The 26,207-nt window shown below is 40.9% G+C and overlaps 1 protein-coding gene across 1 annotated transcript in view; it reads left to right on the top strand.

Annotated features, from left to right (window-relative positions):
* The window catches only part of LOC118369819 (echinoderm microtubule-associated protein-like 6), a 131,506-nt gene that overhangs the window by 63,457 nt on the left and 41,842 nt on the right, over positions 1–26,207 (top strand). The window contains 10 exon segments of the mRNA XM_052498680.1: positions 15,390–15,602; positions 15,714–15,884; positions 16,268–16,374; positions 18,183–18,301; positions 18,963–19,149; positions 19,632–19,737; positions 19,856–19,949; positions 20,375–20,475; positions 24,404–24,606; positions 25,868–26,036. Coding sequence (XP_052354640.1) covers positions 15,390–15,602; positions 15,714–15,884; positions 16,268–16,374; positions 18,183–18,301; positions 18,963–19,149; positions 19,632–19,737; positions 19,856–19,949; positions 20,375–20,475; positions 24,404–24,606; positions 25,868–26,036 — 1,470 coding nt within the window.

Below are 26,207 nucleotides of genomic sequence, written 5' to 3'. Positions count from 1 at the left end.
CTTTCAAGCATTCAACCTCCAGTTTTGTACCACCTCTAGCACTCTCAAATGTTGTTTTTTGCCATCATTATAAGCCTACCACACACACACTATACGATACATTTATTAATCATAACAATGAGTGTGAGTTTTTGTCACAACTTGGCTCGTGGGAAGTGACAAAGAGCTCTTATAGGACCAGGGCACAAATAATAATATAATACTAATCAATAATTTTACTCTTTATTTAGCCATCTTACATATAAAACTTTATTTGTTAATCAAAAATTGTGAATAACTCACCACAGGTTAATGAGAAGGGTGTACTTGAAAGGATGCACATGACTCTGCAATGTTGGGTTGTATTGGAGAGAGTCTCAGTCTTAAATCATTTTCTACACACAGTCTGTGGCTGTATTTAGTTTCATGCTAGTGAGGGCCGAGAAACCACTCTCACATAGGTACGAGGTTGCAAAGGGCATCAGTGTCTTAACATCGCGATTTGCCAAAGCAGTATACTCTGAGCGCAGCCCAATCCAGAAATCTGGCAGTGGCTTCTGATTAAATTAAATTTTCACAGAACCGCTTGTTGCAATTTCAACAATTTCAACAATTTCTCTTGTTCAGATATTGGTAAGTGGACTGGAGGCAGGGCATGAAAGGGATAATGAATCCAGTTGTTTGTGTCATCCATGAAAGTACGTGCGTAATTGCGCACCCAACTCACTCAGGTGCTTCGCTATATCACATTTGACGTTGTCCGTAAGCTTGAGTTCATTTGCACACAAAACAAATATACAATGATGGAAAGACCTGTGTTGTCCTTGTTAATGCAGACAGAGTAGAGCTCCAACTTCTTAATCAAAGCCTAAATTTTGTCCCGCACATTGAGTATAGTTGAGGAGAGTCCCTATAATCCTAGATTCAGATCATTCAGGTGGGAAAAAACATCACCCAGATAGGACAGTCATGTGAGAAACTCGTCATCATGCAATTAGTCAGACAAGTTAAAATTATGGTTAGTAAAGAACTTTAAGCTCATCACTCAATTCAAGAAAACATGTCAATACTTTGCCCCTTGATAACCAGCGCACTTCTGTATGTTGTAAACACGTTACATGGCCGGTGCCCATATCAGGGGTGGCAGGGTGGCCTAGTGGTTAGAGCTTTGGCCTAGTAACCGAAAGGTTGCAAGTTCAAAACCCCGAGCTGACGAGGTACAAATCTGTTCCTAAGACCGTCGTTGAAAATAAGAATTTCTTCTTAACTGACTTGTCTAAAATAAAAATCTTTGCATATTGCAGAAAATACACCAGAGTTCAGGGGCCTTGCTTTAACAAAGTTAACCATTTTCACTGTAGTGTCCAAAACATCTTTCAAGCTGTCAGGCATTCCTTTGGCAGTAAGAGACTCTCGGTAGAAGCTGCAGTGTACCCAAGTGGCGTCTGTACCCACGTTACCACTCCATTATGTCTCCCTGTCATGGCTTTTGCACCATCAGTACAGATACCAACACATCTTGACCACTAAAGTCCATTTGATGTCACAAAGCTGTCCAGTACTTTAAAAATATCCTTGCCTGTTGTCCTGGTTTCCAGAAGAGGATATCTTCCTTAATATACCCCCAATAAACGTAACGGACATATACCAGGAGCTGTGCCAGGCCCGCCACGTCTGTTGACTCATCCAGCTGTAACGCATAGAATTCACTGGCTTGTATGCGAAGCAGTAATCGTTTCAAAACCATGTCACTGATGCGTCGTGAAACAGTGTTATTTGATGAAGGCGTATAGTTTATTTGGCTTTTTCCCCAGCATTGTCCCAGCCATATCAGCGGCAGCAGGAAGAATTAAGTCCTCCACAATAGTATGGGGCTTGCCTGTCCTAGCAACTCAGTAGCTCACCATATAAGACGCTTCTAGCCCCTTCTTATTAATGGTATCTGTTGCTTTTATACATGTCTTACTACTCGAAAGTTGTCTTAATCCTCGCTCAAAAAACCCCTGTGGCTTATTTTTGACATTGGCATGTTTTGTTCCTAAATGTCTGCGCAAGAGTTGTGAGAAAGTACTTTTGCACATATAACACACTGTGTCTGAGGAAAGGCACTACTCCCAATATAAGTGAACCCCAAATCAAAGTAGTTCTCATCATATTTGTGCCTGTTCGGTGCTTTCCCAGGCAAGGGGGCAGTAACTCTTCGGCTGCATCAGATTCACAGCTGTCAGTGTCCATGCTAGCTGGGCTAACAACAAATGTAGAATTACTGATGCTAGCATTGGATGTGCTCGTGGAAGCAGAACAACTTGTGTCGTCGATAGGTGCGGGTATAATACTGCTGGTAGTAGTGGTACTATCAGTAGAGCTGGTATGTGTCTCTATGGACACAGGCCTTACTTTTTTTACCATTTATCAATTTTCAAGCAAACGGAAGGAGCAGCTACGTTTGGCTACATACAGACCGTTAGTGGAATTCCTGCGAGAGACTAACGGTTAATGTGATTTGGATATGAATTATTTGACTAGGCTACCTGTATTTGACATTGTGTTGTTATTTAGCTGAACACTCAATGGTTTAATTGTATTTTTGGCAATGAAACGAGGCTACTCAGGTGAGAAAAAAAACTCACACAAATGTATAGCCCCGTTGGAAAATATGAATGGACTGTTTGAAAATGTGAAGATTTTTTTTTTTTAAATGTGAAATGTTTTTTTGAAACATTTTTATTTGGCGTACCCCGGACGGCAATGCTCTAGACAGCTGCACAAGCCTCCCAGTCACTACATAACCACTGTCTGCACACACACATGCTTGCCTCGCTCTGCTTACTCTATGTGTTTGGAGAGCTGTGAGAAAAGCCCTGTCCTAGTGGGTGACTCAGCATTGCTCCAGGGTGTTTAGTGTCAGCAGACAGAAAGGCTGTCTACACTGACTATCAGGAGTGCAACAGGTGACACTGCTGAGCAGACATGGGTGAGAGAAATAGGGTTTGGTTGCACTTACATTTTTACTGTACATTTTCCTGGTATTTACTAGGGAAAATATTTTATATCAATGGGTATTTATTATCCTCAAACATTACCTCAACGTTACCTCAACATACCTTTGTGTTTGTTGCTTCACCTGATGCATTATTTTGCAATTATAAAAACCAAGGGAATATTCTCTTAAGTCAGTTAGTTACATTAATAAATCGAGTTTTGAAGCATGGTAGATTTTCTCATTTCACTTGTACCATAGGGATGATAGATTACTCCTTCCCTGAGGGTTAGACTAACAAACCGCACGTACACACACACACACACACACGCACACGCACGCATGCACACTGACAAGAACACTCTGGCATGCTGAGAATCCTAATTAAAAAAGGAACTCCACAGGTGATCCCAGCTTTGGACAGAAAAGAGCTTCCAGTTCTAGGCTTTGTTTACATTTCTATTTGGTTTAACTTATACATCAATAGCTGAGATGCATAAAGATGGTGGCTGTTATCTACTTACTACAAATTCCTCGTTTTGCTACAGTAAGTTCACTGTATTGTACATTACTCTCCATTACTCTTTTTGGATGTACAGTATCAGTCGAAAGTTTGGACATACCTACTCATTCAAGGGGTTTTCTTTATTTTCAGACATCAAAACTATGAAATAACATATATGGAATTATATAGTAACCAAAAGTGTCAAACAAATAAAAAATTGATTTTATATTTGAGATTCTTCACACTTCATTCCCTCAACCAGCTTCATGAGGTAGTCACCTGGAATGCATTTCAATTAACAGGTGTGCCTTGTTAAAAGTTAATTTGTGGAATTTCCTTTTTAGTGGTATCCAATTGTTAGTAATTACTGTCTTGTCGCTACAACTCCCGTACAGGCTCGGGAGAGAAAGGTCGAGAGTCATGCGAAACACAACCTAACCAAGCCGCACTGCTTCTTAACACAGCGCGCATACAACCCAGAAGCACCAATGTGTCAGAGGAAACACTGTACACCTAGCGACCTGGTCAGCGTGCACTGTGCCCGGCCCGCCACAGGAGTCACTAGTGCGCGATGAGACAAGGATATTCCTACCGGCCAAACCCTCCCTAACCCGGACAATGCTAGGCCAATTGTGGATCGCCCCATGGACGGCCGGCTGCAACAGCCTGGGCTCGAACCAAGAATCTCTGGTGACACAGCTAGCACTGCGATGTAGTGCCTTAGACCACTGCGCCACTGGAATGTTCTTCTTAACTTCTTGCGTCGAGCAATCCCGTATCCGGGAGCGTAATCATAGCCTCAAGCTCATTACCATAACGCAACGTTAACTATTCATGAAAATCGCAAATGAAATTAAATAAATATATTGGCTCACAAGCTTAGCCTTTTGTTAACAACACTGTCATCTCAGATTTTCAAAAAATGCTTTAACCATAGCTACACAAGAATTTGTGTAAGAGTATTGATAGCTAGCATAGCATTAAGCCTAGCATTCAGCAGGCAACATTTTCACAAAAACAAGAAAAGCATTCAAATAAAATCATTTACACTTGAAGAACTTCGGATGTTTTCAATGAGGAGACTCTGTTAGATAGCAAATGTTCAGTTTTTCCAAAAATATTATTTGTGTAGGAGAAATCGCTCCCTTTTGTTCATCAAGTTTGGCTAAGAAAAAAAAAATGAAAATTCAGTCATTACAACGCCAAACTTTTTTCCAAATTAACTCCATAATATCGACAGAAACATGGCAAACGTTGTTTAGAATCAATCCTCAAGGTGTTTTTCACATATCTATTCGATGATAAATCATTCGTGGCAGTTTGGTTTCTCCTCTGAACCAAATGGAAAAATGCACGCAGCTGGAGATGACGCAATAATTTTTAAATTCCCTTATGTTTTATTACCAAAGCCAATCAAATTCGCACTCATTTCTAATTCATGATAAGTTGTAAGTTTATCATTTGCATGAATTAGCAAGAGACCAGTCTTAAAAAACAAGTTCAGCATTTATTCTTGATGAGTACTGACCCAAAATACAAAGAACATTACATTTTAAATCTGAAGAAGACATAAAATGACGTCATCAGTTACACCCCTCTCCCAGCCGTACAATGGCGCAGTATTCAGTCCTGGAGATAGTTTCACTCCCCTCATAAACTACATTCCAACCTGCCTAAAGGATATACTTCTCTCTGCTAATGGAATCCAACCAAAACATTCTTATCTGTTTGAAGTACTATCTTATCCCTGCTTCAAAACTTTCCCAGGAGACACAGACACAATTCATTTCTGCTTACATTTTCAGTAACAGTACAATTAAGAACCCATACTTTTCAGATCATAACAAATATAGTATTAGCATGAATGGTTCTAATCATTAAAGTATACATTTGATCATCTAAACTATATTTTCCTCTATCAATCCTCCCTTTGATCAAATATTATACATTCAATTCTACATCTAGTTTTATTTAATCATAAAAAATGAAAGTATAAACGAACTTAACTAACCTTTTTATAGAGGTTTATCAGATTATCATATGAATAGACAAATAATCAACAAATCAATTATAAATGTTTAGCCAACTCTCCACATTTCATTAATCAATTCTAACCTTAACTCCAACTGTTTTTAAATCTACATCAGAATCATAACTCTTCCTTCCGGATTTTCGTCACGACCTTCATTAAAAAAACAGTTTAATCATGGAAACCAATTACAATCTAATTCCCCTTTATCTCAACACTAGCCTCATCAAACATAAATTCCCCACAAATGACAGATCCGGATTCGTCCACTTCCTCTGTAGACATGCCTTCAGTCCTCCACAGGTCAGAATCTGGAATCGGCCCATAACGCACCATCTGTTGGGTCATTGATCTTTCCAGAGTCCTGGAAACAAGGCCTCGCACACAGGGAATTAGACAACAGCCGCATAAAATTAAAACAGTCATACAGGTAGATACAGCCCAAAACACCGTGATTACAACACTTTTCCATTTTCCAAATGTACTATCAAACCAATTAGTCAGGGAAGGATCCACCCCAGAGTTTTCTGCCAACTCGTGAGCCAGGGTGGTCAAACCAGCTAAGGCTTTGGTCACAGATCCGTCCGGAGCTGTGTCATTCGGGATGAAAGTACAACACATGTTCCCGAAGATCACACATACTCCTCCCTTTTCAGCCAATAACATATCCAATGCAATTCTATTCTGCCAAGCCATCAGGCTGGTTGCTTCAGTCTGTTCTGCCAACCCTTTAATCGCATCTCTGGAATAATTGATAAAGCGCTGTTGATTATAATAAATATAATTAATCCAGTCTACATTTTTATTGAGAGTAGACCACCAAAAAATACTTGACTCTAATCCTGCTAGTATCTGATTTCTTGCCTTGAACTCATCCGGCACCCCTCGTGGAACCCCAATGTTATCAATATATACTCTGTCGTCAAAAGACCCAGATGGAGCATCCCTTCTCTCTCGTTTGACTAACTTCATGTCTTGGTGTTGTATGAGTGTAAAAGGCATTCCTAAATGTACTAGAGCGCATAGTCCAGTCCAATCAGTCGGTAATACCGGCCACAAATTCATTCCCCCGCACAACCACCAGATATATATGCCATTTAGCAGACGCTTTTATCCAAAGCGACTTACAGTCATGTGTGCATACATTCTACGTATGGGTGGTCCCGGGAATCGAACCCACTACCCTGGCGTTACAAGCGCCATGCTCTACCAACTGAGCTACAGAAGGACCACTATGTCAGCCCTGGCCACCTTCAACATTTTGAAATCTCCAGAGTTCAACCAGCCTGTCAAATCAGACATGGTCTCGTCAGTGGTAATATTCTCTGTCTTATTGCAGGTACCAACTTCCCCACGTATTTCCCGTGTGTACTGTATCTGGCCAAACAGTAATATTCTCCTCTCGTCACGGTAAAGGGAGGAAGTCTTGATTTAAATGGAACCTGGAGATATAAATAGTGTAAATCAATACAGCTATCATTACTTGGCATTCCTGCTTTCATGAACAGCTTTACCATACATGCCATTCCCTTAGGGAATTAATTCCGTTCAGTGGGAAAGGGATAGTTGTTAACTGTGGTTTTGCATAACATTCATCTTTAGCCACTGATCTGGCCGTATATTGAATCCATTCCAACCAAATTGAGTGTATGGGTTTACATAGCCATCTCTTTCAGTGTGAGCTATGACCTGGCTCCACGACCTACAGGATGATTTACACAAATATTTCCCATAGAGTCCCATGGTTCTAGACTGCCAAGGGGTGAAAGACCCCAATTGATCTACACAAAATTTTACTGAGAGATCCTTGCCCAATTCCACCCTCACTTCCTTACTATTTTGTTTCAGTGACCTTCTGAGAATCTTAGGTAACATCCCATTTCCCTCATCTAGCACATGAGTCAAATTATCCTCTTTGGCACTTTCCGGGGATCATGGTGAATCAGGAATATGGCCCCCACAATAAAACAGCTCAGGACGGTCAGTGCACACGTGAAGCCCCACCCTCTCCCCGAGAACATATCAACAGCCAGAGGCCAAGCCATCACTTCACTTCTATGAACGCTCACAGCTGGGGAAAGGTCAGGTATAGGGAATCTTCAGAAGGAGTTTGACCCCCGTTCCATATGGGTCACGGTTCCTCTCCTCCTCCTGTGACCGCTCGACAGTGCCAGTATGACCCACCCTCCTACAATGTGTGACATGTACCCAGGTAGCTCTTTCGGCTATTCTCACAGCGAAGGCAGTCACCAGTAGTACTTGGAATGGTCCCTCCCACCGAGGCTGCTTCCATTTTTTTTTTTTTCTTCAGTGATCGGATCCAGATCCAGTCTCCTGGTTGAATCTCGTGTGCCACCTCCCTCTGTAGTTCTCCTGCTGGGCATAAAACTTTTGACATACGGGTTTGATTAATGAACCACCTCCTCATGTGTTCCACCATACTGCTTTCTATTTCTACATTTGCTTCCTCCAATCGCCCTAATTGGGACATTCTATAGGGTCTACCAAAAACCTTCTCAAATGGAGATAGCCCCTCCCTATCAGGGGTTATTCTAATAGTCATTAACACTATGGGCAGGCATTTTATCCAGTTCATTCCAGTACTTAGGTGTGTTTTCCTTAATCGACCTTTTACCGATCGATTCATGTTCTCGATAAGGCCAGCGCTTTGGGGGTGATAAGAACAATGTTTCTTCATATTTATATCCAATTTCTGACCTATATGATCAATTACTTGATTAGAAAAATGGGAACCATTGTCGCTATAAATAGTTTTCTGGTAATCCGAATCGCGGAATTATCTCCTGACATAATGCTCTAGCCACTGTTTCTGCGTCTGCTGAGGATGTAGGAAACGCTTCTACCCATTTGGTATATTTATCAATTATTGTTAAACACCACTTCTTGTTTTCACTCTTAGTTAATTCAATATAGTACACCGTGAGCAAAAGTTTTTAAAATAGTTAGTTATTCCATATGCTACAAAGTGCTGTTTAACCATTCCTACCATCCCCCCTGTTGATACATGGCTTTGCCCATGTATCAATACAGCAGCATATTTAAACAGTGACTTAGGTAAAACAGGTAGATTCCCTTTATGCCAAATACCTCCTCTATCTACAGCTCCCATTCTGACCCATTTAGTAACTTATTTACCCACTATGTTATCTTTGCTCTTCCTGGCCCCCCCTCTAACTTCTCTGCTCTCCCACCTTCAAGGTCTCTGCGGTGCGGGGGAGGGCTCCTCTGTATGTTTCTCATGTTTTCCAAATTTGAACTACATGGGAACTACAAACCCATGGACCCTCTTTTAGAAAAAAAAATGTCTATGAGCGGCTTTTCTTCAAATTCCTTAATCAATCTATCTTAATCCCAACAATAATCCTAACTCCTCATAGATGTCCTATATTCCTGTTAAATATAATACTATTTAAAAACTTATAATCTAATAGATGCTAACCATATTAAAAATCCTTCCTACACTAACAAGCCCTCTCCTTGGGGACCCTCAGTATTCTATCTGACAATAACATGGGTTTAATATGTGTTGCAAAGTGTGGAATAAAACTTTGGTCCTGGAAAACAGAGTAAAGCAGAACAAAGCATTCTTATACCCCATCTGGTCCTCTCAGCTATTCTTATCCAGCATCAGGTGGGCACCATGCCACCCTTCACGACAGGGAGAACAAACATACATGGGTCATCCTCAGTCAGTAAATAATACAGGAATTAGGGTCAGAAATCCAGTAACCACCATACCGGTATACTTACCAAACCAGTCTCCCAACCAGGGTGGACAGTCAGACTCCTCTACCCCCGCCATGGTCCTCATCTCAGCAGATAGTGCATCAAGCCCATTTAAGGCCCTTAGATATACTACCATCTGGCCTAGTGTTATTAGGGATATACGTACAACATTGTTCACTGAACATTTGTAGACTCCCCCCCTGACTAGCAAGAAGCATATTCTAAGCAAGTCCATTCTGTATAAGACAGCCACAAATTGTCCCTACCATCAAAACCAGTCTCCGTGCCTCATTGATCAATAGCTGAATAGTCTAACATTAATTACCTGAATGGGATTTTTAGCATAGTGGTGACAGGTTCGGTCCAGGGGTGATAGAGGAGTGTGTCTGGCCCCGCCCGATCCGTCTGAGACCTCCGGTTTTGGCAGTACCTTAATAGAAAACACACCCACCGTGTCTGTCCCGGTCCCTTGCAGTCCGGGGGGTGCAAGTGCCTGCATCAGAGAGCTTAATAGTTTTGATGGTTAGTAGGATTTCATCACCTTTACAAAGTTCAACAGTGCTCCCAGGTTTCCCCCATATCATGGAAAGCCTATCCACCTTTGTGGGGTCCCCTATGCTATAAGATATCCTCTTCTCCAGTCCCAAAACTGTCCCAAGTAGGTTATCATACGGACACCCTCCCCTATTACACAGGTAATGTCTCCCGTCTTTTGACACTCCTGTAACCGAGTGTTAAAACCAAACAAAAATATCTCAATTTCTTCCCTGCCCTGTTGGCTCTAAATATGTTATCTTCCACTATTTATTCTCAATGATAAATATGACTTTCTCTCTGTTACCATACCAAATCCCTAATAGCCCATTCAAAAAACTTCACAGCTAATGTTATAAGACAGAATCCTGAACCACTTTCTCATTTGCGGTTCAAACCGTAATTCTAACCCTCAACCAAAACTGCTTCATTTCTAATGAATTTACCTTAATACTAGTAACTCAATATGACCCCATTCATTATACAAATGACTCTCCCCCGAGGCTGATCAGACCTTGGGAGCCAGTCATGATAAGGTCAAAAGGTCATACCATATTAGGCATAAAGAACCCTTTATCTTTTGAATAGAAATAGTCACCTGTATAATTCAAACCCATAAAAAACATCTCATAAGGTTCCATATGTGAGCCTGTCTCTTTAAAATACCCTTGCACTAAACAAACAGTTCTAACAGTTGTTCCATGTGTATAATTTGCAGACCTTTTTCAATTTGGTCGTTTAAAGCTTCTCTCCCCAAAGTTATAATCCCAGGAGGCCTCTGAAGTGTGCCACCACACCCCTAACTATCATTCCCTAATGCTATTTCGAATCAGAAACTCAATAAGTGAACTATAACTAAACCTAATGATAATTCCCCTTTGACTCAAATCATTAATCATAAGTTTTAAACATCGTCTACGGATATGTTTACTTAAATGACCATGCTACCTTTAGATACAATTAACCCGATAACATTATTATCCAATGCATTACTTTTTCTCTCTGCCGCAAATGTCATACATTTCACAGTGTAAGGAATCCGTAATTTAATCCCCGATATTTAATAAATATGCATTCGCATTCTCTCATGGCTCCTTTAATTTACTTATCTTGGGTAACTTTCATCCGTTCCGGAACAAAGAGTTCTACCTAAACCCGCCAGAACACACTGTTCAACTAAGTTAAATCAAACCCAAAAATTGACTATAACCAATAAACAAATAAACAAAACACTTTTATCTCAACTTCTGAAAGGTTTACTCGAAGCCTCGATACACACTCTAATAGCCATACAGTTTGCTCCGTTATTGCCAGTTTTCTGGTGACAAAAGTGTCGTGCTAGTGACGTCATCATCAAGCGCTCAATCTGCCAATTCGTAGCGACTTCAAATGAATTGTAAATAATTATTGTTCGATTAACCAAACCTAATTTGTCACATCTGTTCAAATTCTGAATTATAATTTACCACCCCAACCAATCGTCTCTAAATTCGCCAATTTTATAAAATCTTTTCGATGGGCATAAATCATAATTGTCTCTTTGTTATCATTTAGAATCCATTTTGCTCTAAATACCTGTCTCGTCTTTGACTTAGTATTTTAATTACAACTCTATTCCCAATACGTTATTCACTTGTCTAATTACAACTCAGACCAGCATTAGCGAAAATGCAGAGAATGCCTTGTCTCTGGGAACAGGGAATTTACTCCTACAACGACACCCAATAATTCTTATGATCCCTTCACGTCGTTCGTTTTAAATCTCTTGATGTATCATGTAACTTATTTTTCTCTCTTCGAATTGTCGTCCCACAATATTTTTTCCCACTGTCATACACTCAAACCACTGTGATTACCGTGCACTGTCCCTTTAAGATAAGACTTATCATTTGTTCCCCGCAATGAGAACGGAAACCAGATCGTTTTTAGAATACGTTACTTTTTTGTTCAAATTCACTGGCGTTACCTTAACCAAACATCAATAATCAGAAAAACAATCACAACTTCTTACGATTAAACTATTCTTACCTAATTTATAGTCAAAAGCGCTGCACTATATAGCCCCATTTGAGTGTCTAGCAATTCCGTTGCTTGGCTATAGACACAAATCTGCCCGCCTTTGTAAAATATATATTCCCTATTCCGATTGAGTTCAGTTTTAAATTATAATCAGAGTAAACCCAACCGAACTTCTCAATTTAATTTACCCTAACATTTAACGTACCCTGTTTTTGTGTTAAACTTCTCATGTCAATTGATTCATAAATAGCCATAACGTCCAGGCAGGCTGGAATTGTATTGTATCTCTCCGTTATCCCCTTTTTCACAGTTAATTGTATTTGTTACTCCGACATCTAGACAACAGAAAATAGCCCAAATTTAAACGCCCAAAGTTTTCCCTCAGTTCCCTCTCTTTACTCGATTGTCGCCTCTGACTTCCCCACAGTTAAATTACAACCTGTTGATGATTTTTTTTCGTGGAGTGTTACACTCCCAATTTTGTTACAATTAAAACATCTTGTATTTTTCTTTTTCACATTATTACCACATTCCTTATGTATTTGTTTTACCAGGAATTCTAACTTTTCGACATCTAGGCGTCCGTCAAGACCATACCTTTTTCCCCATTTAGGACAGAAATCTACATTCCTTCTATCTTTTTTGTTTCATATAACGGTAATCTTCCGTCTCTTCAGAAAGCAGTTTAGAAGGGTTACTACCCATTATAGTAAATTCCTGCCCCTCCTACTAATTCCAATCTTCAACCCTTTATGTTAATTTCTCTTTATTGGAATCCTTATCTACTTACGCCTAGTAATTCCAATATCTAACACCTTATGGTTAATATCTATTTTATTGGGATCCTCATCTACTGAAGTCTGACATTAAGTTTCACCCGTATACGATACATTACTGTTCCTTTAGGACTTTTGCTAAGATTGTCGCTCCAAATCAGCCTATTTGTAGGGTTGACCGAAGACAAATAGACGGAGTCTCAAGAGTCTCCGTCCACTCGTCGTTCAATCTGATATTAGTTTTCACCCGTATACATGATCAATGTTCCTATAGGACTTTGAACTTAATATCGCCCCAAATATAGCGTAATCTGTAGAGTTGATTGAAAATGACCAACGGAAAAGCAACTCAATTGTTCCCCATAATCTACTATATATCTATGGGGTCACTTGTTCCGTCTCTCCGCTGGATACATTGTTCAATCTGACATTTAACTCACCCGTATACAGTAATCCTCGTTCCTTTAGGACTTTTAACTTGAAATATCGCCCCAAATACAGCCTACTTGTAAAGTTGACCGAAGACAAATGGATCGAGGCCAGTCCCAAAACCAATCCTGCAGTGTCTATTCTTGAAAGCTGATGGCATAAAATCACCTGTTCCGTTTCTTCCCACGGAACCTCAACCACACGATCACTTTTCACTATCAAGAACACCGACTACTAAAAATAGTTTTCACCCGTATACAGTGATCACTGTTCTCTATAGGACTTTGAACTACAATGTCGCTCCAAGCATAGCCTATTTGTAGAGTTGACTTTTAAACTGAGAACAACTTAAATCACTCTATGATAATTTAAATCATTCCCCCTTAATCAAGAATAAAACATACTGACCTTATCGCCGACTGGGAAAGCAATGTTCGTTGTATCTAGTCACTCTCTCTGTCCTCTGTGGTAATACGCAGGCCTGTTTCAATTTTTAACCTCAATTCAGAGGTCAGGTCTTTAGTAAAACGAGTCGAACTCGTCCGTGCACGATTTTCCAGCTTACTACCCCAGGCACAGAGAGATGTTTAGATCCGTCTCGAAGGACCAAATTGATAGAGGAATTTTTAAATTCCCTTATGTTTTATTACCAAAGCCAATCAAATTCGCACTCATTTCTAATTCATGATAAGTTATAAGTTTATCATTTGCATGAATTAGCAAGAGACCAGTCTTAAAAAACAAGTTCAGCATTTATTCTTGATGAGTACTGACCCAAAATACAAAGAACATTACATTTTAAATCTGAAGAAGACATAAAATGACGTCATCAGTTACACCCCCTCTCCCAGCCGTACAATGGCGCAGTATTCAGTCCTGGAGATAGTTTCACTCCCCTCATAAACTACATTCCAACCTGCCTAAAGGATATACTTCTCTCTGCTAATGGAATCCAACCAAAACATTCTTATCGGTTTGAAGTACTATCTTATCCCTGCTTCAAAACTTTCCCAGGAGACACAGACACAATTCATTTCTGCTTACATTTTCAGTAACAGTACAATTAAGAACCCATACTTTTCAGATCATATCAAATATAGTATTAGCATGAATGGTTCTAATCATTAAAGTATACATTTGATCATCTAAACTATATTTTCCTCTATCAGTTTCGCCTGTAGCATTAGTTCTGTGGCACTCACAGACAATATCTTTGCAGTTTTGGAAAGTGTTTTCTTTCCAAAGCTGTCAATTATATGCATAGTCGAGCATCTTTTCGTGACAAAATATCTTGTTTAAAACGGGAACGTTTTTCATCCCAAAAATGTAATAGCGCCCCCTAATGCATAACTGGTTAATGCATTTGAGCCAATCAGTTGTGTTGTGACAAGGTAGGGGTGGTATACAGAAGATAGCCCTATTTGGTAAAAGAGAAACAAAAGTCCAACATTACTTTAACACATGAAGGTCAGTCAATGTGGAACATTTCAAAAACGTTGAAGTTTCTTCAAGTGCAGTCGCCTAGAAACCATCAAGCACTATGATGAAACTGGCCCTCATGAGGGCTGGCACAGGAAAGGAAGACTCAGAGTTACCACTGCTGCAGAGGATAAGTTCATTAGAGTTACCAGCCTCAGAAATTGCAGACCAAATCAATTCTTCAGAGTTCAAGTAACAGATATATCTCAACATCAACTGTTCAGAGGAGACTGTGTGAATCAGGCCTTCATGGTTGAATTGCTGCAAAGAAACCATTACTAAAAGACACCGATAATAAGAAGAGACTTGCTTGGGCCAAGAAACACGAGCAATGGATATTAGACCAGTGTAAATCTGTCCTTTGGTCTTATGATTCCATATGTGGTATTTCATAGTTTTGATGTCTTCACTATTATTCTACAATGTAGAAAATAGTTAAAAAAATTAAGAAAAACCCTTGAATGAGTAGGTGTGTCCAAACTTTTGACTGGTACTGTATATTAGAACAGTATACATGATCCCAATTTTAGCTTCAAGATGCTGTCAATTTGAAAAACCAGGAAGTAAATTGTGCTGATTTATTGGCATATTGAACCATGTCGCACGTCGTAGTTTAAAACGTCAATGGATAGTGCTAAAACAATGACGTCATATCTGAATTCTGCCATCTTTGTGCATGTTCACCATTAATACAGGAACAGAGGTTGTGTGTCTTAACACCTTCACTCATGTTTGTCATCTTTACTTGTTTATTTCATGTCTTTTAGTTCTGACTAAGAACCTTAGTAGCGAGGTTAGTAGAGCTTTATAGTCACCATTATTTTAAAGTGTGATTATTTATACAGAACAACCTGGTTTTACCTGTAAGATTCTGCCCATTTTAGTCCTCCATCCTGTTTTTCTCCCTTGAAGTTGGGAAGCACCTGACCACTAAGGAGGAGGTAAAAGGGATCCACTGGAGCTCGTGGACAAGTGTGATTGGTCCAGAGGTGAGTGGGATCTGGCCCAAGTACACCGACATCAGTGACGTAAACTCTGTGGACGCCAACTACTGCAGCGCTGTGCTGGTTGCTGGAGATGACTTTGGTCTGGTCAAACTGTTCCGCTTCCCCTGCCTAAAGAAAGGTCAGTAAATGTTTTTGCAAATATACAATGTTGAGAGAAGGAATTATGTTGAACACTCCCCTTCTCTCATTTCACTTTGACTAGTTTTTCTTTGCCTGATGTTGTGCACAGGGGCAAAATTCAAAAAGTACATTGGCCACTCGGCCCACGTGACCAACGTGCACTGGTCTCACGACCTGCAGTGGGTGTTGACCACTGGCGGGTCCGACCATTCTGTGTTCCAGTGGAAGTTCCTGCCTGAGGGCATCATGAATGGAGGACTGGAGACCAGTATACCACAAGGTACAGTATACTGAGAGAATAAAACATTAAAAACGCCTTCCTAATATTGAGTTGCACCCCATCCCTTTTGCCCTCAGAACAGCCTCAATTCGTTGGGCATGGATTGTTTTATACACCCAGAGGAACCTGGGGGTTTGAAATGTTTATGAATGTACTGTATGGTTCTATTGAGAGGCCCCATATGGTCATGTAGAGCTGGTGCTGAAGTATTCTTGGGTAGATTTGTGTCTGAGCTATATGATTTAAGGTACCTCACAACAGTGGTTAGGGGAGTGACTACTGTAGACAATATTCATGATCTTGTCAAAAGCCAATGTAATGAGTGATTGTTGCACCAGTGAAAATCTGTTTCCTTGCTGTCTCCTGGTATCGGTTCCCTCTAGATGGCCATGCAGACTCCAACAGTGAGGAGTCTGACTCTGATGTGTCTGATGTCCCGGAGCTGGACTCTGATATCGAGCAGGAGACCCAAATCAACTACGACCGACAGGTGGGTGTGTGGAGCCCTGGAGGGAGTGCTATATGGGTCAGACCGAGAGTGGGTGATATCAGGTTTAGAGATGATACACCACGTGAGGGACACTGACAAAGTTCTATAACAGATGCCTTACATTGATGCTGCATTTGAGGTAGAGAGAGAATGAGTGTCAGTACAGGTGTCAGATCCAAATTTGATCAATTTGGTCACCGTAGCAAAATAATAAGTGATAAAAAATAAGTGATACTTTCTAATGGGGAAAATGTGTTTTGATAGACTACAGTAGACAAGTTTAAGTGTAAGCTCTAGTGAGGAAAAGAGAACTGTGGGTTTTCAGTGTTTTTTATAATGTAAATCACAAGGCGCATTCAAATTAAGATAATACATATCTATTTGAGAATGACAGTTGAATAAGAGGAGAATATACCCCCATTATAAAATGCTGTCAGAAAGAGAGAGAGATGACCACACACTACTCATGGCCTAAACAATACCCTGTTAAAATACCCTCCAGTAAGTTGAGAGAGAGTCAATTGTTAGAACACCAACACCAGTCAGTGTTATCTGGATTGGCCCGTGTTAGTGTTAGCCCGTGTTAGTGTTAGCCCGTGTTAGTGTTAGCCCGTGTTAGTGTTAGCCCGTGTTAGTGTTAGCCCGTGTTAGTGTTAGCCCGTGTTAGTCAGAATGCCTCCAGCCATGATCTAGAATCCTGAGAAGTCATGAAAGTCAATCAAGGTACCGAGTGGAGATATTCTGATATTGATTGATGTGAGCAGAGCGAGGCAGACGGAAGGGGAAATAAGATATTCAAATAGGCTCCTCACAGCGGCTTTGTATGGGCTCAGCGCTGACTGAGACTCTATTTTGTCAGAGAACGGCTGGGTTGTCATAGCATCCTTCACAAGCCTTATCTCCACTGGCAGCTGGGTCTGCATCTGTTGGCCTGACGGTGCGGGTTGGTGCCACACGTAGCGCTGCTGGTTTGTGCCACACTTAGCGCTGCCGGTTTGTGCCACACTCAGCGCTGCCATATGTTCTCTGAAGATACCCAGCCGTCGGCGCCCGCACTGCTTCATGACAGAACAATGAGTTGCCTGTTTAAAGTTTCAACAGTGGGGACAAAATATTATTTTCTCTGCTTCTCTTAAGACTTAATTTTAGTCCTCATGTAATACGTGTTTAGTAGGTTGCATTTGATATCATTATTCGGTGGGTCCTATATCAGCCAGACGGTGGAGGATAGCAGGTTGACAGATGATGCACAATATGCGGGACTGTTCCAGGTGTATGTAGAGGACTGTGTGTTGTTGTTACAGGAGGACAGTGTGTGATTTATATGATAACTATGTGTGATTGTTACAGGAGGACAGTTTGATTTAGAGGAGGACAGTTTGATTTAGAGGAGGACTGTGTGTGTGATTGTTACAGGAGGACTGTGTGTGTGGTTGTTACAGGAGGACTGTGTGTGTGGTTGTTACAGGAGGACTGTGTGTGTGGTTGTTACAGGAGGACTGTGTGTGTGGTTGTTACAGGAGGACTGTGTGTGGTTGTTACAGGAGGTCTGTGTGTGGTTGTTACAGGAGGTCTGTGTGTGGTTGTTACAGGAGGTCTGTGTGTGGTTGTTACAGGAGGTCTGTGTGTGGTTGTTCCAGGAGGACTGTGTCTGATTGTTTGGAACTGAGGGGCAGTTCCAGGTGTATAAAGAGGACTGTGTGGTTGTTCCAGGTGTATAAGGAGGACTGTGTGTGGTTGTTCCAGGTGTATAAGGAGGACTGTGTGGTTGTTCCAGGTGTATAAGGAGGACTGTGTGGTTGTTCCAGGTGTATAAGGAGGACCTTCCCCAGCTGAGGCTGCAGAGCAGAGAGAAGAAGCAGCAGGTCGGCTCCCTGAAACGCCAGAGGGGCCCAGACGAAGCCCTTCGTCTGAAGTTTGTCCACGGGTAATGGGTTCTTATGACAGGTCTTATTGGTCTCGTGATCCTCAGAAACATAGTCATACGTGGGTTTTAGGTATCATCTTCTCAAAGTCAAATTGATTGAGATGACAAGGACAGATTTATTGTATTGAGATGAAATTAGGTATTTCCATCGTGAAAAAACACTCTTCCTCTGAAATGTGCCTGTGCATCAGCTGTTTGAATATGCAAATCCCTTTTCAAAGCTGTAGTTTAAAATATTGTTTTTGTGTGAAGCAGTTTAAGTTACTGATTCAGCACTAGCAATCCTTTAAGACTTCTCTATAGCAGGTCTAATACTCCCTTTTTGTCAAATGTAAAGACCTCACAGTGGGGGAGGGAGAAATCTTTCAGCGTTTGGGCGATTAAATAAATGCCACACATGACACATTTGATAAAAATTCCCCACACACACCACAGGGTTCATCAGACACTCTTAAATAGGCCATGTGGGGAGAGACGGCATATGAACTGTGATTTCAGCTCTTATCTGATTGTCACTTTCTCTAGGCAGCTTTCCCTAGGTGGATTTAACTCCGCTTAATTTAGTATAATTGTGATTGTTCATTGTGTTTGCAGTCCTGTTGTCTTTTTTTCACTCTCTCTCTCTCTCTTTCTCTGTGTGTGTGTGTCTATGTGTGTGTAGGTACCGTGGCTACGACTGCAGAAATAACCTTTTCTACACCCAGGCTGGGGAGGTTGTGTACCATGTGGCAGCGGTGGGCGTGGTCTACAACAGAGAGCAACACAGTCAGCGGTTTTACCTGGGCCACGATGATGACATTCTCAGTCTGACTGTACACCCACTCAAAGACTATGCAGCCACTGGACAGGTTCTTTCTCTCTCTCGCTTTCTCTCTCTCTCTCGCGCTCTGTTTATTGTCAGGAATGGGTGGTTGCCACTGTTGCCAAAGCAATGTATATGAAGCACAGGATGTTGGTGGCACCTTAATTGGGGATAACGGACTGGTGGTAATGAATGAGCAGAATGGTGTCAAATACATCCAATTCATGGTTTCCAGGTGTTTGATGCCATTCCATTTTCTCCATTGCCCATAACAGCATGTCTGAGCAATAATATATATCAGACACACAGACAGACACACACAGACAGACAGACAGACAGACAGACAGACAGACAGACAGATACACAGACAGACAGACAGACAGACACAGACAGACACAGACACACAGACACACAGACACACAGACACACAGACACACAGACACACAGACACACAGACAGACAGACAGACAGACAGACAGACAGACAGACAGACAGAGATCTTAATCACCTCTTTGTGAATGTGTCCAGGTTGGCAGGGATCCAGCCATCCATGTGTGGGACATCCAAACTCTGAAGTGCTTCTCCCTGCTCAAGGGCTTTCACCAGAGAGGAGTGTGTGCTCTTGACTTCTCCGGTATGGCTAATGTGTTTTCCTGGGCCAAAAAAGTATTATTTTGTAAATGTGTTGGTGTTCTGTCCCTAGTCCGTTATGATTTCAAACTAAGAGTAGCTTGTTGTTCCTCTATTTGCAGCGGATGGGAAGAGCCTGGTCTCAGTGGGCATTGATGATCACCACTCTATCATATTGTGGGACTGGAGGAAGGGCGAGAAGCTGGCCACTGCAAGGTACTAAAAGCTTTTACACACCAGCTGAAAGCTGCTATTAGTGTGATCAGTGCATTTAGACATTTAGAGTTATTACACAAACCAGGTTTTATAAAAGAGTCCAGCTAAGCCGGGTTCAAATCGTTTGAGTTTTCTTTCAAATACTTTAGCTGCACTTGAATATACTGACCTGGCACATTGGAACCTATGGTATAGTGTCAACAGTGCAAACCCGCCATACTCCAGGAAGGCTCAATCAAGTGCTCAAAGTATTGGAAATATATCAAATACTACTTGGACTCAGGTCTGTTGTCTTAATGTTAACACATTTGTAGGGACAGCCAGGAGTTTCTTCTGACTGCATGAACTGACCATGAAACACATACGGCTCTATGTATTTGAGAGGACAGCATGTGAAGTGGATATTCTATCTCTGTTCTTCCCAGGGGACACAAAGACAAGCTGTTTGTGGTGAAGTGTAATCCGAGCCTCATGGACAAGCTGGTCACAGTGGGAATCAAACACATCAAGTTCTGGCAGCATACAGGTCTGTCCTACTGTTCTGCCTGACTGTCTCTTTCATCTATCGGTCTCTCTCATACTATCAGTCTCTCTCATACAGGTCTGTCCCTACTGTTCTGCCCGACTGTCTCTCTCATACTATCAGTCTCTCTCATGCTATCAGTCTATATCATAATGTCAGTCTCTCTCATACTATCAGTCTCTCTCATACTATCAGTCTATATCATAATGTCAGTCTCTGTCATACTATCAGTCTCTGTCATACTATCAGTCTCTCTCATACTATCAGTCTCTCTCATACTATCAGTCTCTCTCATACTATCAGTCTCTCTCATACTATCAGTCTCTCTCATACTATCAGTCTCTCTCATACTATCAGTCTCTCTCATACTATCAGTCTCTCTCATACTATCAGTCTCTCTCATACTATCAGTCTCTCTCATACTTTCAGTCTCTCTCATACTTTCAGTCTCTCTCATACTTTCAGTCTCTCTCATACGATCAGTCTCTCTCATACTATCAGTCTCTCTCATACTATCAGTCTCTCTCATACTATCAGTCTATATCATACTATCAGTCTAGATCATACTATATCATAATGTCAGTCTCTCTCATACTATCAGCCTCTGTCATACTATCAGTCTATATCATACTATCAGTCTCTGTTATACTATCAGTCTATAACATACTATCTGTCTCTCTCATACTATCAGTCTCTCTCATACTATCAGTCTCTCTCATACTATCAGTCTCTCTCATACTATCAGTCTCTCTCATACTATCAGTCTATATCATACCATCAGTCTATATCAGTCTCTCTCATACTATCAGTCTCTCTCATACTATCAGTCTCTCTCATACTATCGGTCTCTCTCATACTATCGGTCTCTCTCATACTATCGGTCTCTCTCATACTATCGGTCTCTCTCATACTATCGGTCTCTCTCATACTATCGGTCTCTCTCATACTATCGGTCTCTCTCATACTATCGGTCTCTCTCATACTATCGGTCTCTGTCATACTATCGGTCTCTATCATACATTGTATCTTTCAAATAATCAGTCTCTGTCATACTATCAGTCTCTGTCATACTATCAGTCTCTGTCATACTATCAGTCTCTGTCATACTATCAGTCTCTGTCATACTATCAGTCTCTGTCATACTATCAGTCTCTGTCATACTATCAGTCTATATCATACGATCAGTCTATATCATACATTTACATTTAAGATCAGTCTCTGAGCATACGATCAGTCTATATCATAATGTCAGTCATAATGTCAGTCTCATACTATCAGTCTCTGTCATACTATCAGTCTATATCATACTATCAGTCTATATCATAATGTCAGTCTTTCTCATATCAGTCTCTGTCAATGTATCATTCTATATCATACTATCAGTCTCTGTCATACTATCAGTCTATATCATACTATCAGTCTATATCATACTATCAGTCTCTCTCATACTATCAGTCTCTCTCATACTATCAGTCTCTCTCATACTATCAGTCTCTCTCATACGATCAGTCTCTCATCATATCAGTCTCTCAGTCTCGATCAGTCTCTGTCATACGATCAGTCTCTGTCATACGATCAGTCTATGTCATACGATCAGTCTCTGTCATACGATCAGTCTATATCATAATGTCAGTCTCTCTCATACTATCAGTCTCTGTCATACTATCAGTCTATATCATACTATCAGTCTATATCATAATGTCAGTCTTTCTCATATCAGTCTCTGTCATACATTCAGTCTACTATCAGTCATACGATCAGTCTCTGTCATACTATCGGTCTCTGTCATACTAATCGGTCTCTGTCATACTATCGGTCTCTGTCATACTATCGGTCTCTGTCATTCTGTTAATCTATCATACGATCAGTCTCTATCATACATTGTATCTTTCAAACAATCAGTCTCTGTCATACTATCAGTCTCTGTCATACTATCAGTCTCTGTCATACTATCAGTCTCTGTCATACTATCAGTCTCTGTCATACTATCAGTCTCTCTCATACTATCAGTCTCTCTCATACTATCAGTCTCTCTCATACTATCAGTCTCTCTCATACTGTCAGTCTCTCTCATACTGTCAGTCTCTCTCATACTGTCAGTCTCTCATCATACTGTCATACTATCTCTCTCTCTATACTATCAGTCTCTCTCATACTATCAGTCTCATACTATTCTAAATATTTTTTATCAGTCTCTTTCATACTATCAGTCTCTTTCATACTATCAGTCTCTCTCATACTATCAGTCTCTCTCATACTATCAGTCTCTCTCATACTATCAGTCTCTCTCATACTATCAGTCTCTCTCATACTATCAGTCTCTCTCATACTATCAGTCTCTCACATACTATCAGTCTCTCACATACTATCAGTCTCTGTCATACTATTAATCTTTCAAACAAGCAGGAAAAGGGGCTGAGCTGGACCCAAGGAAAGAAACAATAAGTATTCAAAAACACCCCTAAGTTAGACTAGCCTACTTTAACAACAGCTAACTAACTAACCAACTAACCAAAAATACAGTGGGTGGTTCAGTCCCAGTTCTAACTAGTGTATTTAACAAAGTCTGGGTAGTGTATGCCCATGGGCATACTTGTCTTGGTTTCCCTGTCATTTTCCCACCAGCAAACAAACACCATAACCAAAAACAATACTCACAGGTGAGGACAAATCAGTGCTATGGAGGTGCTCAAACAAACTAGAGGTTAATACACATACGAATGAGTGACATACTAGAGACCTGTCAGACATGGCATTTACAGATCAGTCTCTGTTATTCAGCTATAACAAGAGCAAACTACTGACAGTTTTTTAAACCATCAGGGAAAGGAACTGTGATTGGGTAGGAAACAGGAGGAGATGTGTCTTCTGATTGATGATTGGTGACTGATTGGGGTCATGATGATTTCACCTGTGAGGGGAGACTATCGGAGACTAAGAAACATCACTCTCTCATACTACATAGGATACACACACAGGATACTTCGTATCCTATCAACTGTCAGTCTTACAAATATCAGTCTCTGTCATACTACAAGTCTCTTTCATACTATCAGTCTCTTTCATACGACAAGTCTCTTTCATACTATCAGTCTCTTTCATACTATCAGTCTCTTTCATACTATCAGTCTCTGTCATACTACAAGTCTCTTTCATACTATCAGTCTCTTTCATACTATCAGTCTCTTTCATACTATCAGTCTCTTTCATACTATCAGTCTCTTTCATACTATCAGTCTCTTTTTCATACTATCAGTCTCAGTCTTGTCTGTGTCCTACTATCAGTCTCTGTCCTACTATCAGTCTCTGTCATACTATCAGTCTCTGTCATACTATCAGTCTCTTATCATACTATCAGTCTCTGTCATACTATCAGTCTCTGTCATACTATCAGTCTCTTTCATACTATCAGTCTCTCTCATACTATCAGTCTCTGTCATACTACAAGTCTTTCTACTATCAGTCTCTTTCATACTATCAGTCTCTTTCATACTATCAGTCTCTTTCATACTATCAGTCTCTGTCATACTACAAGTCTCTTTCATACTATCAGTCTCTTTCATACTATCAGTCTCTTTCATACTATCAGTCTCTTTCATACTATCAGTCTCTTTCATACTATCAGTCTCTGTCCTACTATCAGTCTCTGTCCTACTATCAGTCTCTGTCATACTATCAGTCTCTGTCATACTATCAGTCTCTTTCATACTATCAGTCTCTCTCATACTAGCTCCTCTCCTCTCATGTCCCTGTTTTTCTTTCAAGTATATCCTTCTAGTTGTTTTCACACTGTGATTCTGTCTTTAGGAAAGTGTTCCACCCTGTCATTTTTTGAATGCATATTGGAACAACTCTGTTTTGTCAGGCGTGGTATGTTTGTGAAAATCAACTGATGTATGTGTGAGTATCTAATGGTGTGCTGTCTCTACAGGTGGAGGCCTTATGTTCCAGCGAGGCGTCTTTGGGAACCTGGGGAAGCTGGAGACAATGATGTCAGTGTGTTATGGTCGGACAGATGAGCTGGTATTCTCGGGAGCTTCCACGGGGGACATATATGTCTGGAAGGAGCCCGTGCTGCTGAAGACCATCAAGGCACACAACGGACCTGTGTTCGCCATGTACTCCCTGGACAAGGTACTCTACTGGGTGTCAGCCCTGTCTGATAACAACAGACTGTTGGTCAACTAGTTTTCACTAATCTTATAATCTCATAATAATCATAATCTTATAATAAGATCATCATCTGGAAGGGCTCTGTATTGTACTCTGGTTTCCCCACACCCACTTGGTGTAAATATTGAAATGTCTTTCTTCCCATTGACTCATAAATGCCCTATAACTGCTCTATGAGGACTTCACCATATGGAATTGATGTTATGTTGTCCACTAGAATAATTTCAGAGTGATATTGTTGCTGTTGGCTGTAGTTATGTGTTTAACTATAATTGGCCTGTAGTTGAGGAAGTTATCAATATTGTAGTGCTCTGATGAGGAGCTTTGGAGAGACTTGATGTGTTGAGGCATGGTGGTTATTGTGTTTGGGAGCAAACACAGCATCATTAGGCAGCATGATTAAGCCTCACATAGATTCCTCGTTTTCCTAATTGACCATTTGCAGCCTGTCATTTGACTGTGTGCAAATACTATGTAGTTTTAATGACCGATGGAAACCTTGGTGTGTATTCTATCATGCATCTCCCTCCTGATGCTGAGATTGGATTGTCTCCCATGAACTTCTGGTCTGTTGAAAATCATTATATCGCTATTTACTGTTACTAATGAAGACTGGCGTGATTATAAGCAGTCAATCCTATCTCTTGTCTTCAGTCCATGATAGTGTTTTTAATTAAATATCTTATAGTGTTTTCTCCCTCTCGTACAAATAGATTGTCTATTTATTCGCAATCTCTTCAAGTAGAGATGCCTTAGATCAAAACAAAATATTATAGTCCCATTAGATGTAACATTTATGTGATGCTGTTTCCAAAACCTTTCATCAGAGAAGCAGTCTGAAAGAGGGCGTTCCTGGGGGAGACCACCACTGAATTCCTGATGTGTTGTTGTTGCTGCTGCTTCAGATCTTTGACAGGCCCTGTCTGGTAGTAGAAGTCATTGCAATTCCCAACTGCTTCTGTTTGTTGTGAAAGATGTCAGAGACAGACAATGTTTTTTATTTGTCTTCCTCAGCCAACACTTCCTTCTCAGTTTCAAGACAAACTGACCCCCTACCATCCTTCAGTGGTTCAGACAGACCTCTTGACAAGCTGTCAGGCGGAACATTAGCGTCGATCAGAGCCCCTGTCTCATCTGGCCCTCGTCACTGTTAGTTTTCCTCAGTGGGGTTGTCAGTGGTGGAGTACCTTGGGTGACGTCCCTCTGCTGTTGTTCCCTCCAGGGCTTTGTGACAGGTGGGAAGGACGGAGTAGTGGAGCTGTGGGACGACATGTTTGAGAGGTGCCTGAAGACATACGCTATCAAGAGAGCAGCCCTCTCCCCTGGATCTAAAGGTAGGAAACCACATGTTTGACTCCTTTTTATTTATTCCATTCCAGCCATTACTATGAGCCTGTCCTCCTATAGCTTCTCCTCCCACCAGCCTCCATAACACTCCCTACAGTAACTGACAGTCAACCAAAGTCCTTGACAGATACAGAAACACTATCTGAGAAGTACTGAAATTCTCTCTTAAAGGCAAGCTCTGACCCTGTAAAACGCATACCTGTATCAGGAAGCGT

This window comes from Oncorhynchus keta, chromosome 36 (genome assembly GCF_023373465.1).
Source record: "Oncorhynchus keta strain PuntledgeMale-10-30-2019 chromosome 36, Oket_V2, whole genome shotgun sequence".
NCBI classification, from domain to species: domain Eukaryota; kingdom Metazoa; phylum Chordata; class Actinopteri; order Salmoniformes; family Salmonidae; genus Oncorhynchus; species Oncorhynchus keta.
This window is presented reverse-complemented; position numbering and strand designations above follow the sequence as displayed.